The 12,292-nt window shown below is 44.4% G+C and overlaps 1 protein-coding gene across 2 annotated transcripts in view; it reads left to right on the forward strand.

Annotated features, from left to right (window-relative positions):
- Nucleotides 1-4,270: 4,270 nt before the first annotated feature.
- Nucleotides 4,271-12,292, forward strand: part of VIPAS39 (VPS33B interacting protein, apical-basolateral polarity regulator, spe-39 homolog) — a 35,693-nt gene continuing 27,671 nt past the window's right edge. The window contains exons 1-2 of one of the 2 annotated variants that reach the window (XM_088460828.1): nucleotides 4,271-4,373; nucleotides 5,703-5,998. In XM_088460828.1, the coding sequence (XP_088316954.1) occupies nucleotides 5,903-5,998 (96 nt within the window). In that variant the 5' untranslated portion in view covers nucleotides 4,271-4,373; nucleotides 5,703-5,902. Of the gene's footprint in view, nucleotides 4,374-4,404; nucleotides 4,508-5,702; nucleotides 5,999-12,292 lie in introns of those variants that run through there. The other variant, XM_088460829.1, reaches the window with a different exon arrangement.

Raw genomic sequence — 12,292 nt, forward strand, 5'->3', positions numbered from 1 at the left:
CTGACAGCAAGTCTCAGTTACATAAACAAATGACCTAACTGAAGATAGCATTTGTCTGCAATAAGCAGAAACTAAGGCTAAAAGGGCGACCATGTCAGATTTCTACATGGGAACAAAAAGATCATATAGAATTACAGTCAGGTGCATAAATATTGGGACATTGACAGAATTTTCATACTTTGGCCTCTATTCACCACCACAATGGCTTTAAAATGAAACAAACAAGATGTGCTTTAATTGCAGACTTTCAGATTTAATTTGAGGGTAATTACATCCAAATCAGGTGAACGGTGTAGGAATTACAACGGTTTCTATATGTGCCTCCCACTTTTTAAGGGGCCAAAAGTAATGGGACAAACTAAACAATCCTAAATCTAACTTTCACTTTTTAATACTTTGTTGCAAATCCTTTGCAGGCAATTACAGCCTGAAGTCTGGAACGCATAGACATCACCAGACGCTGGGTTTCATCCCTGGTGATGCTCTGCCAGGCCTGTACTGCAAATGTCTTCAGTTCCTGCTTGTTCTTGGGGCATATTCCCTTCAGTTTTGTCTTCATCAAGTGAAATGCATGCTCAATTGAATTCAGGTCAGGGGATTGACTTGGCCATTGCATAACATTCCACTTTTTAGCCTTAAAAAACTCTTTGGTTGCTTTTGCAGTATGCTTCGGGTCATTGTCCATCTGCACTGTGAAGCGCCGTCCAATGAGTTCTGAAGCATTTGACTGAATATGAGCATATAATATTGCCCGAATCACTTCAGAATTCACTCTGCTGCTTTTGTCAGCAGTCACATCATCAATAAATACAAGGGAACTAGTTCCATTGGCAGCCATACATGCCCACGCCATGACACTACCACCACCATGCTTCACTGATGAGGTGGTATGTTTTGGATCATGAGCAGTTCCTTTCCTTCTCCATATTCTTCTCTTCCCATCACTATGGTACAAGTTGATCTTTGTCTCATCTGTCCATAGGATGTTGTTCCAGAACTGTAATGGCTTTTTTAGATGTTGTTTGGCAAACTCTAATCTGGTCTTCCTGTTTTTGAGGCTCACCAATAGTTTACATCTTGTGGTGAACCCTCTATATTCACTCTTGTGAAGTGTTTTCTTGATTGTTGACTTTGACACATATACACCTACCTCCTGGAGAGTGTTCTTGATTTGGCCAACTGTTGTGAAGGGGTTTTTCTTCACCAGGGAAATAATTCTTCTGTCATCCACCACAGTTGTTTTCCGTGGTCTTCCGGGTCTTTTGGTGTTGCTGAGCTCTCCGATGCGTTCTTTCTTTTTAAGAATGTTCCAAACAGTTGATTTGGCCACACCTAATGTTTTTGCTATCTCTCTGATGGGTTTGTTTTGATTTTTCAGCCTAATGATAGCTTGCTTCACTGATAGTGACAACTCTTTGGATCTCATATTGAGAGTCAACAGCAACTGATTCCAAATGCAAATGTCACACCTAGAATCAACTCCAGACCTTTTACCTGTTTAATTGATAATGAAATAACGAGGGAATAGCCCACACCTGTCCATGAAATAGCTTTTGAGTTGATAGTCCCATTACTTTTGGCCCCTTAAAAAGTGGGAGGCACATATAGAAACCGTTGTAATTCCTACACCGTTCACCTGATTTGGATGTAATTACCCTCAAATTAAATCTGAAAGCCTGCAGTTAAAGCACATCTTGTTTGTTTCATTTCAAAGCTTTTAACTGCGTGGTGCCCGTGGATCCAGATCCAGCTATACCCCAAGGTCTCCCTGTGAAGCCTATGGACCCTGAAGAAGAAATCCTCAATCTGTCACGCTCACTTTATATAAAAGTTCATCACTATCAGGAGATTTGGATAGAAAATATGGCAGTGTAGGACTGCCCAGAAGGTAAGACTTTGGTGCAGTTGGCCAGCTTAACATAAATTGCAATATGTGGATTGCCTGACTTTATACAGAACACTGTTTTGAGTATAATGGGCGAATACAGTGCTTCTAGGATTATTTTATACTTCAGGGCTATCATAGAGAGCAGATATGAAATAAGAAATGAACATTACTTGATGATATAATATGTGTCCTCAAGTGGGCAGGCCAAACGTGAACACTATAGCTAATTGCACCATGACATATATGCCCTGTTCTCTGAAGTTATTAGTATAACGTCCTCTGCATTGTATATATTTACAATATTCTCTGCATTCTATAGTGTTAGAATGTTTTGTGTTGTACATTGCCAGTAGAATGTCCCCTGCATTGTATATTGCCATAGATTTAGATGATAAGATCTCACAAGCAGGACCCTCATCCCTAATGTGCTTTTCCTTCCCTCACTTATACCATCTTCTCCTCCCCACTGCCTACAAGCACCAAACCTCTGGGTCCTGCTGCCCTGCTGCTTATTTGGGTATTATGGGCCTGATTCAGCAAGGAAATCAAATGTGCGCACGCACGCATTCGACCGCTGCGTGTATATGCTAATCTGTGCATACGTACAGCAATCGCAGCACAAGATGTAGACACCCAGCAATACATAATGCCGCCCACCTTGCTTTACTCACAGCCTGAGTAGTCTGCAAGATAGCGGAAACATCGGTAACATCGCGAACCATCAGACCCATACGCACAATTAGTGGCTGAACTGACCTTCCCGCAGACTTTGCTACAACTCCTGCACGCAGTGATAGCTCAGGTTGCGTAGGGTCTCGCGATGGCTAATTTATGCACGCCTCTGCAACGGCATTGAAACGCACAAGCACGCCTGCGTTCGTACGACCACAACGCGTCACCGTCCACAAACGGCACTTCTTGTCACTCACTGTTAGAGGAGTCTGCGTGCACGCTGCATCTGCGTACCCTTTCCTGATCACACTAGTTGGTTCGCGCACATGTAGTACGTTGTATATACGCATGCGCAGTGCGACATCATCGACCGAGTGCGTGCGTGGGCACATTTGCGTTCCTTGCTGAATCAGGTCCTATGACCGGTGATGCAGCAAAGTGTATAAACCTTGTCTATGTCCTGCAATGTTCTGTACTGTTATGCTGGGTACACACTAGACGATATGTCGTCTGTTCCGGCGATCGGATGACATATCATGCACATCGGCCAGTGTGTACCCGCTATGTTGCTGCATGCAGGTCCGACAGGCGATATATTGTCAGCATGGTCCCCGCTGTCACTCCCGGCATCGGCAAGTGTGTATGACCCTGCAGGGTCCTGCCGCAAGCGACATTGGTGCTGGATACACATCGCTAAGTGTGTATCCAGCTTAAGTCACATTTTTCTAGTTTTGTTCACACTTTATTCTCATACTTGCCAAGTCTCCCATGACGGCTGGGTGGCACTCCCGGCCACCTGGAAAAGTGGGCAAGTCTACCAGGGCCGGATGCCACCCGGAGCAGTTGCCCAAGTACCGAGCACGAGTGACTGGTCTGGTGTGTGTGTGTGACGACGTGATCCGCGCTGAATAGCGTCACCCCCCCCCTTTGCAATGCCTGTGATTCCATGCCACCCTGTATGCCGCTGCCACACACCCTGCTGTGCTAACCGGTAGGTATGCTGCCTCTTTTTATTTATTTGGAAGGCGCTTTGGACCCCTTGTGACGCCATATTAGGATAATAATAGAATGTCCTCTGTAGTGTTTTTTTTCAGCATTGTATATTGTTAGAATGTCTTATGCGCTGTATATTAGTAGAAAGCCCTCTACATAGTATTAGTAGAATGTCCTCTGCACTGTATATTATTAGTTGCATGCCCCATCTGTATAGTATTAGTAGAATGTCCTCTGCACTGTATATTAATAGCATACAATCTGTATAGTATTAGTAGAATGTCCTCTGCACTGTATATTAGTAGAATGCCCTCTGAATAGTATTAGAATGTCCTCTGCACTGTATATTAGTAGCATACCATCTGTATAGTATTAGTAGAATGTCCTCTGCACTGTATACTATTAGAAGAATGCCCTCTGTATGATATATTTTTAATAGAATGTCTCCTGTAATGTATTCAAACATCAGGCTAAGCCTTGCTGTAATATACGGTACCTGTGAGGCTGTAACTAGGAAATAACAATTTGCAATATACATGTTGCTGTTCACAATCCCGCCCACATGTTACTAACAAACCACCAAGCGCCGCCCCCCTCTCATACACTGCGGGAGTGACGTCAGATGCCGTCGCCATGTTCTGGCCTCCGCGCGAAGCACGCTGGGCAACAGTGAGGTTAGAAGAGCCGCCGCCTGTTGCATCCTGGGAGTTGTAGTTTTGGCTGTGCGTATTAACACGCTTTGTAGCTGTGTAAAAACTACGAATCCCAGCGTGCACACTGCACAGTTCTGTAAATACTGGCTTCCTCATCACTGGAAGAGGTATGGTCGGGATTATTAGCTACTGTAACTGTATAACTAGAGTGGGGAACAGGGATATGACTGTCGCTCTGTCTTATCTGTCACCTGCCTGTCTCCAGCACTGATCTGTCTCTTCCTGTCACCAGCACGTAGCTGTCGGTAGCTCTCTCATCTTGTCACCTGCCTGTCTCTCTTCAGCACTGAGCTGTCTCATCTTGTCACGTCTGTATCTCTCCAGCACAGATCTGTCACCTGCCTGGCTCCAGCAATGATCTGTCTCTTCCTGTCCCCTGCCTGTGTCTCTCCAGCAGTTAGCTGTTTAATCCTGTCACCTGCCTGTCTCCCTCCAGCAATGAGCTGTCTCATCCTGTCACCTGCCTGTCTCTCTCCAACACTGAGCTGTCTCATCCTGTCACCTGCCTGTCTCTCTCCAGCACTGAGCTGTCACCTGCTTATTTCTATTGCTGTGTCTCTCCAGCAGCTAGCTGTCTAATCCTGTCACCTGCCTGTCTCTCTCCAGCACTTAGCTGTCTCAACCTGTCACCTGCCTGTCTCCAGCACTGAGCTGTCTCTTCCTGTCACCTGCCTGTCTCTCTCCAGCACTTAGGCAGGTGACAGGTTGAGACAGCTAAGTGCTGGAGAGAGACAGGCAGGTGACAGGATGAGACAGGCAGGTGACAGAATGAGACAGCTGTCTCATTCTGTCACCTGCCTGTCTCTCTCCAGCACTTAGCTGTCTAAATCCTGTCACCGGCCTGTCTCTCTCCAGCACTGAGCTGTCTCTTCCTGTCACCTGCCTGTGTGTCTCCAGCACTGAGCTGACTCTTTCCAACACTAAGCTGTCCCCCCTGTCACCTGCCTGTTTCCAGCATTGATCTGTCATCCTGTAACCTGCCTGTCCCTCTTAAGTACCGGAGCTGTCTCATCCTGTCACCTGCCCGTCTCTCTCCAGCACTGAGCTATCTCTTCCTGTCACCTGCATGTCTCTCTTCAGTACCTGAGATGTCTCAGTGTGTCACCGACCTGTCTCTCCAGCACTGAGCAGTCTATTCCTGTCACCTGCCTGTCCCTCTTCAGTACCGCAGATGTCTTAACGTGTTACCTACCTGTCTCTTTAGCATTGTGTTGTGTCTTCCTGTCACCTGCCTGTCGCTGTCCAGTACTGAGCTGTCATCCTTTCACCTGCCTGTCTCTTTCTCCAGTGCCTCAGCTGTCTCATCCTGTCATTTCTACCTCGGTCTGACTCACTGTGACATGAGACAGACATGTTTCTGATTTGCTTGTTATTATAGACTTTATTATATCAATGGAATGAGTTTAGTTGTTCATTGTATCTTTGCTATGTGCTAGGTTCCTCATTGATGGGATGTATAATCATTTCTGGGTGTCGTCATTGAATGGAGAGTGTCCCCTAAATTCCTGAAATCACATTGTACGTTCCTAGCAGTGATGCGATCTCTCGCTGTATTCCGGAAGTGAGTCTCTTCCCCCATCTGATTGGGCCTGGGGAGTGTTTGCTGACGTGCTTTGTTTTGTGGTTACCAAGTCCGATGTCCAGACTCAAGGGGGATGAAGAAGATTATTGGCTGGGGTCCAAATGCAAGGCTTTCACGTTTGATGACGATGATGAGGATGGTTTGTCTCAGGTACTGTTAGCAGCTTAATGGTGGCACATTCGCACAGGGCCCCTTCTCAGTATGCGAGCAGTTTCTAGGAAGCAATTAATTGAATATACAGGAGGTTTATTAAACCCTTTCTGTTCTTATCCTGATCTTTCTCCTCTTCTTCTATAACAGTGGTTCAAGGGTACTTAAAATGTTTTCTTTAATGGTGGGCTGAGACATCCAGGTGAGAATTAGTACATAGGGAAAGCATTGTCTTAGGGATCTCCAGCCCCGACATCACATTAGGATACAAAATGATAACGATATCAAAATGGAAAAGTCCATACCTATAGGTGGGCTATCATTTTATTGTCAATTTTTTTTTTTTTTTTCATCATTAAATTTTTATTGAATATAGTACAAAATTTTTATGGGGTACAGAAAGAGAAAAAAAGAAAAAAAAAGGGGGGGGAACATACATAAAATAAAAGGATGTGGCAGTACACTTGAAGACATCAAACAAACAAAAAAAAAAAAAAAAAAAAAAAAAAGGAACCAATAAAGGAACCATAGCTGCCTGAACATGTACTTAGATGTGCTAGTCCCGCTCTGGAGTCTCATTTAGATCAAAAGGAGAGGCACCCTGAGGAACCGGAGAGGGTAGGGATAGGGGTGGCGGTCCTCCATTTGTGACATACAGATACCAAGGATACCATTTTACAGTAGGGGATGAAATAGTCATAGAGTGAGGAGCCTCCCTCGTCTCCATTTCAAAATGGGATTGTGTTTTAGTTATGACTTTGGCAAATGGGGGAGGGGAAGGGGATTTCCAACTCTGAGCGATAGTAGCTTTAGCAGAAATCAGAATATGGCCAAGAACATATCGGTCAGATTTGGGTACAGAGATTGGGTACCAGTGGAGAAGGGCGAGGGAAGGATCTGGGATTAAGGTGAGACCCAGGACATCTTTAATAAGATTGAACACTTCCTCCCAAAAGGGGCGTATTACAGGGCAATCCCAGAAGACATGAAAAATAGATCCTTCAGAATGACAGAGACGCCAACAGAACTTTGAGACTGTAGGCCAAATTTTATGCAATCTAGAGGGTGTCAAATATAATCTATTTAAAAGTTTTACATACATCTCAATATGGTTAGTGCATTTAGATATAGAGAAGGTAGAGAAATAGATAGTCTCCCATTGGGAGAAGGTAAAGGTACGTTGAAGATCTGCCTCCCACCGGAGCTGAGCAGGGGACTTAACCGTCGGGGCTATGGGGGAGAGTACGGAATACCAAAAAGATATTGCACCCCTAGAGGAGGGGTTATTAAATTTACTCAGAATTAGATGTGGTGGAGTCTGGAATACGGTAGGGCCGGTGTTCATCAGAGCATACCAATGTGTGAGTTGGAGATAGTAAAACCAGGCTGATGATCCCAATGGGTACTTAATGCACAAATCTGTGTATGATATTAAAGAGGACGGGGAAAGAAAGTCTGCGAAAGACACCATGCCCAAGGACATCCAGTAGGACAAATTGAGATTAGGCAAGATCCTGCTCAGCGCCCGAAGGGAAACATTTCTGGTAGGTAAGGCAAAATCGAAATGGGCCAAGAGACTGTTATCCCAAACTTTTAAAGTGTCCAATATTGTTTTAGGGAATAAAGGGGGTTGTGGTCGCAATCTATAAGGTATCCATAAAAGGTCAGGGAGGGGAAAGTGCCGCAGGAGTGCATGCTCCAGATCAACCCAGGGTTTGACTGCAGGAGGGAGAGACCAGTCACATATTTGAGAAAGAAGGGCCGCTTCATGATATCTAGTCAGGTCAGGGAGATTAAGGCCTCCCTGAGGTTTAGGACGAACCATGCGACTATAAGCCATTTTATGAGCTTTGCCTTTCCAGATATATGAAACCATCAAGCGGCGCATCTGTTGCAGTAGCCTCCCTGGGACATCATATGGAATAGCACGGAATAGGTACATCAGTTTTGGTAAGAGCATCATTTTGAACGCCGCTATACGGCCCAACCAGGAGATCTCGTGGCTCATCCAGGCAGTGGCTAGAGAGGACAATTGCAGCAAAAGGGGAGCATAATTTTCAGTAAAGACACCATCAATAGAGGAAGGTATATTAATTCCCAAATAGGATAGGGAAGACTTTTTCCAAATAAAAGGATAACGACTCTTTAATGATCGTAAATAAGAAGGTGAAATATTAATAGGTAAAGCTTCAGTTTTTGTAACATTCAATTTATAATAGGATGCTGCGCTGTAAGTATCTAAAATGCCTTGGAGCGATGGCAGCGAAATCTCCGGGTCGGTGACAAACAACAAAACGTCATCTGCAAACAGACATAACTTATGGGAGGTATCATAAACAGAGAGCCCTGGGAACTCAGATGATTGTCGAATCTTTTGCGCAAGAGGTTCTATGGCCAACACGTATATTAGTGGAGAGAGTGGGCACCCCTGTCTTGTGCCGTTAGAGATTGAGAAGGGTGAGGAGAGAAATCCATTACTAAAGACACGAGCAGAGGGATCAGAGTAAAGGGCATTAATGGATCGGAGAATATCGCCCCGAAATCCATACCGATGTAAAACCTGACGCATATAGTCCCAGTGAAGCCGATCAAACGCCTTCTCAGCGTCAAGGGATAAAAGAAGGCATTGTCCCTTATTGAACGATACCCATTCCACTAAATCCAAAACCCTTCGGGTGTTATCAGGAGCCTGGCGCCCATGGACAAACCCAACTTGATCAGGATGTATCAGACGGGGGAGCAGTGGGTTTAAACGATTGGCGATTAATTTAGCAAAAATTTTCACATCCGTATTAAGGAGCGCGATGGGTCTATAATTTTTACTCTCAGAGGGGTCTTTACCAGGCTTCGGGATGGTGACTATTTGAGCTTCTACCATTTCGGGTGGGAAGGATCCAATATCGGAAGCTTCCGTAAATAAATTTAGCAAAATTGGGGAGAGGGCTTCAGTAAATACAGAGTAAAAGGAGTTTGAAAAGCCATCAGGACCAGGGGCTTTGCCCCTGGGTAGTTTCTGAATGACTTCCTGAATTTCCTTCAAGGACCAAGGGGCGTTCAGAGACTCCAGGTCGTCCGCATCCAGGGAGGGAAAAGATAGGTTATCTAAGAAAGAGGATATAACAGTAGCTGAAGGTTGGGGGATTGAGGGATCCTCACGTAGATTATATAATTTTGCATAATAATCCGAAAATAAATTGGCAATGTCAAGAGGATTAAGGCATTTCGCTCCCGAGGGGGTTAATAAACATTTAATTCTATTGCGAGCTTGCTGGCCCCTCAGCTTCCGGGCTAGTAGGCGGGAGGCTTTATTACCGGCCGTATAGAACTTGTGTCGTAAACGTGAAAAAGCCGCCTGCATACGTGAGATAAAGAGCTTTTGGAGTTGCGTTCGCACTTCTTGGAGTTGTTTGCGCAATGCTCTAGTGGGATGATTTTGATTTTGGGACTCTAAGGACCGAAGGGACGTTTCCAGATTATTCTGTAATTCACGAGAGCGAGCCTTAAATTGAGCTCCTTTTTGAATGGAAGTACCACGGAGTACTGCTTTTAAGGCACACCAATGTGTGAAAACAGAAGTATCGGTAGGGGAATTAGTTTGAATATATAATTTAAGAGAATCTGTTAGGGCCTGCCGAGTCTCTGAGTCTTTTAATTGATACTCAGGAAGGCGCCAGGGACGCTTAGAGGAAATGTGTTTGCCTATACTCCAAATCCACAGGACAGGCGCGTGGTCAGACCAAGCAATAGGGAGGATTTTAACCTTTTTAGTAGATTGTAGAGTTCGTTTATCCAGAAGGACTAAATCGATTCTGGAGTAACTATTGTGGGCCGAAGAGTAAAAGGTATAATCCCTCTCATCAGGTAGATAAGTACGCCAAGCGTCATACAAATCATATTCCGCCAATAATTTCTTAAAGGCCAGCGATGGGCCCGTTACACGAGGGGAAGAGGAATGTCCCTGCGGCGAGGACCTGTCTAGTTTAGGATCGAGGACTAAATTAAAGTCACCCAGCAAAATGAGAGCACCTTGTCTAACTTTAGATATTTCCTCAAAGGTGTCTCGTAAAAAGGGAACCTGTCGGGAATTGGGGGCATATAAAGATACTAAAGTAACTAAAGTCTCCTCAACTTTCCCAATGAGAATAAGAAACCTGCCATTCCCATCTTCCACTTTCCTATGTAATTCAAATGGAGTGTTAACATGGAACAGTATAGCAACTCCATTACGTTTGAGAGGGCTTTTAGCAGTATAACATACAGGGTATCTATGATCCTTAAATACGGGGGGGGCTGAGGATGAGAAGTGTGTCTCCTGGAGAGCTACAATATTAGCCTTATGATGATGAAAAGTAGAAAGAGCCAAGCGTCTCTTTTGTGGGGAATTAAGCCCCTTGACATTTAGCGAAAGAACCTTAACCATTGGGACATTGAAAACAGTGCATAATGTAAGCTCCTCCAAGTATACATGTCAGACAGCAGCAAAACAAAAAGGAAAAGTTACAGATGTACATAAAAAAAAAAAAGAAGAAGGAGAAAAATAAAAAACAAAGGTAAAAAAGAAAAATAGAGAACCCAAAAGGCCCGGTATATCGGGCCACAGTAGTTGCCGTGAGAAAACAATACGGCAACATGGTTAACATGTGGGGCGGGTCGTGACAATACCCATCCCTGAGACCTATTATGAGACATAATATAAACATATAATGATATAACATATTTACCTACCCCTCTCCATCCTAACAACAGGGAGATAGTCCCAATACATATTATGATGGAAAAGAGGATAGGAGGAGGGGAAAGGGATTATTGTAGTCAAACAGTAAACCACTTATTGTAAACAAAACAATACACAGAAGTTGTAAATAAACAACAGACCTTTACACCAGTAAGTTCTTATGAAACGACATAACATGAAACGACTGCAAAAGAAATCCAAATCTGTATCTATGAAAGAAACAGAGTTCTGACGTTGGGAAAAAAGAAAAATGGAAGGGATTTCAGAAAAGGCAGCAAAAATCAGCTTCATCCCACTCGAGACCACTCCGATTGGATAGGGAGAGCTTGTGAAGATGTAGGGATCGAGACCGGAATCTCCCATTCTGCTAGTAATTTAACGCCAGCTTCCGGGGAAGAGATTACAAATGTCGAGCCATCTTTTCGTACTAGGAGCTTCACCGGGAACCCCCATCTATACTGGATGTCGTTATCCCGAAGCGCCTTCGTAAGAGGTTGGAATGTCCTCCGTGTATTTATAGTATGAATCGAGAAATCAGGAAACAACTGTAGGTTATTAAGGACTTCCACATCTGTCGAATCACGTGCCGCCCTGAGTATCTCTTCTTTGATGTGAAAGAAGTGAAGTCGCAGGAGAACGTCTCTGGGAGAACCTGCTGGAGCTGAGCGGGGCTTAGGTAGGCGATGAATGCGGTCGATCAATAAGTCCCGAACTTCTACAGATGGCAATAGCTTCTGAAAGATATTTAAAGCAAAGGACTGAAGTTCTGAATTTGATACCGATTCCGGGACGCCTCTAATTTTAACGTTGTTCCTCCGGGATCTATCTTCTAAATCTGCCAATTTGTTTTTGACCGCCGTCAACTCCGTAAGGACCGAATTGTGAGAGGTTAGAAGGTCATTATGCGAGGAGACTAGTTCTTGCATCTTAGTCTCCAAGTTATTCGTGCGGTCTCCAATACCTGTCACTTCAGTAGTGAGTTGCTTAATAGACACTTGAAAGTCAGAGGTAAGGTCCGTGCGGAATGCCTGAAGCATTTGGTGAAGAGTGCGGACAGTAAGCGGAGCATCAGCAGAAATATCAAGGTTGACGTCAGGGACAGGAGAAGGAACAGCCTTAGTTGTCAGCGGAGATTTCCCAGTAGAAGAAGAATCGGTGGTTCTCTGTGCTACAAATTTAATAGGAGGCGCGAGAGTAGACAACTTGCCTCTTTTGTTGGGCATACTGGCGTCTTCGTATAGCAAATATGGGAAGATAGATGGTTACTGTTACCAACAGTGTAGTATTAGGTAAATATGGGCTGTGGAGGTCTCATAGGGATGAGAAAGTAAATCACTGAAAAAACATGACAGCAATGTATGCTATTATCCTGGTATGAGGAAGATATAGAGGAATGCAATGTTCATCCAATAGGGGGATTGTAGTATTGGAATGGATAGGGCATACAGAAAGTTGATAAGTGCAGAACCAGCAAGAAGCAAGTATGTTATGGGCATGTAGCCCTGATCCAAAATGGCGCCCTCGGCCTCCTCAGAGGCGTCTAATGGAGTCTGGTCAGC

This window comes from Taudactylus pleione, unplaced genomic scaffold, assembly GCF_031769625.1.
Source record: "Taudactylus pleione unplaced genomic scaffold, aTauple2 ptg000987l, whole genome shotgun sequence".
Classification (NCBI taxonomy): domain Eukaryota; kingdom Metazoa; phylum Chordata; class Amphibia; order Anura; family Myobatrachidae; genus Taudactylus; species Taudactylus pleione.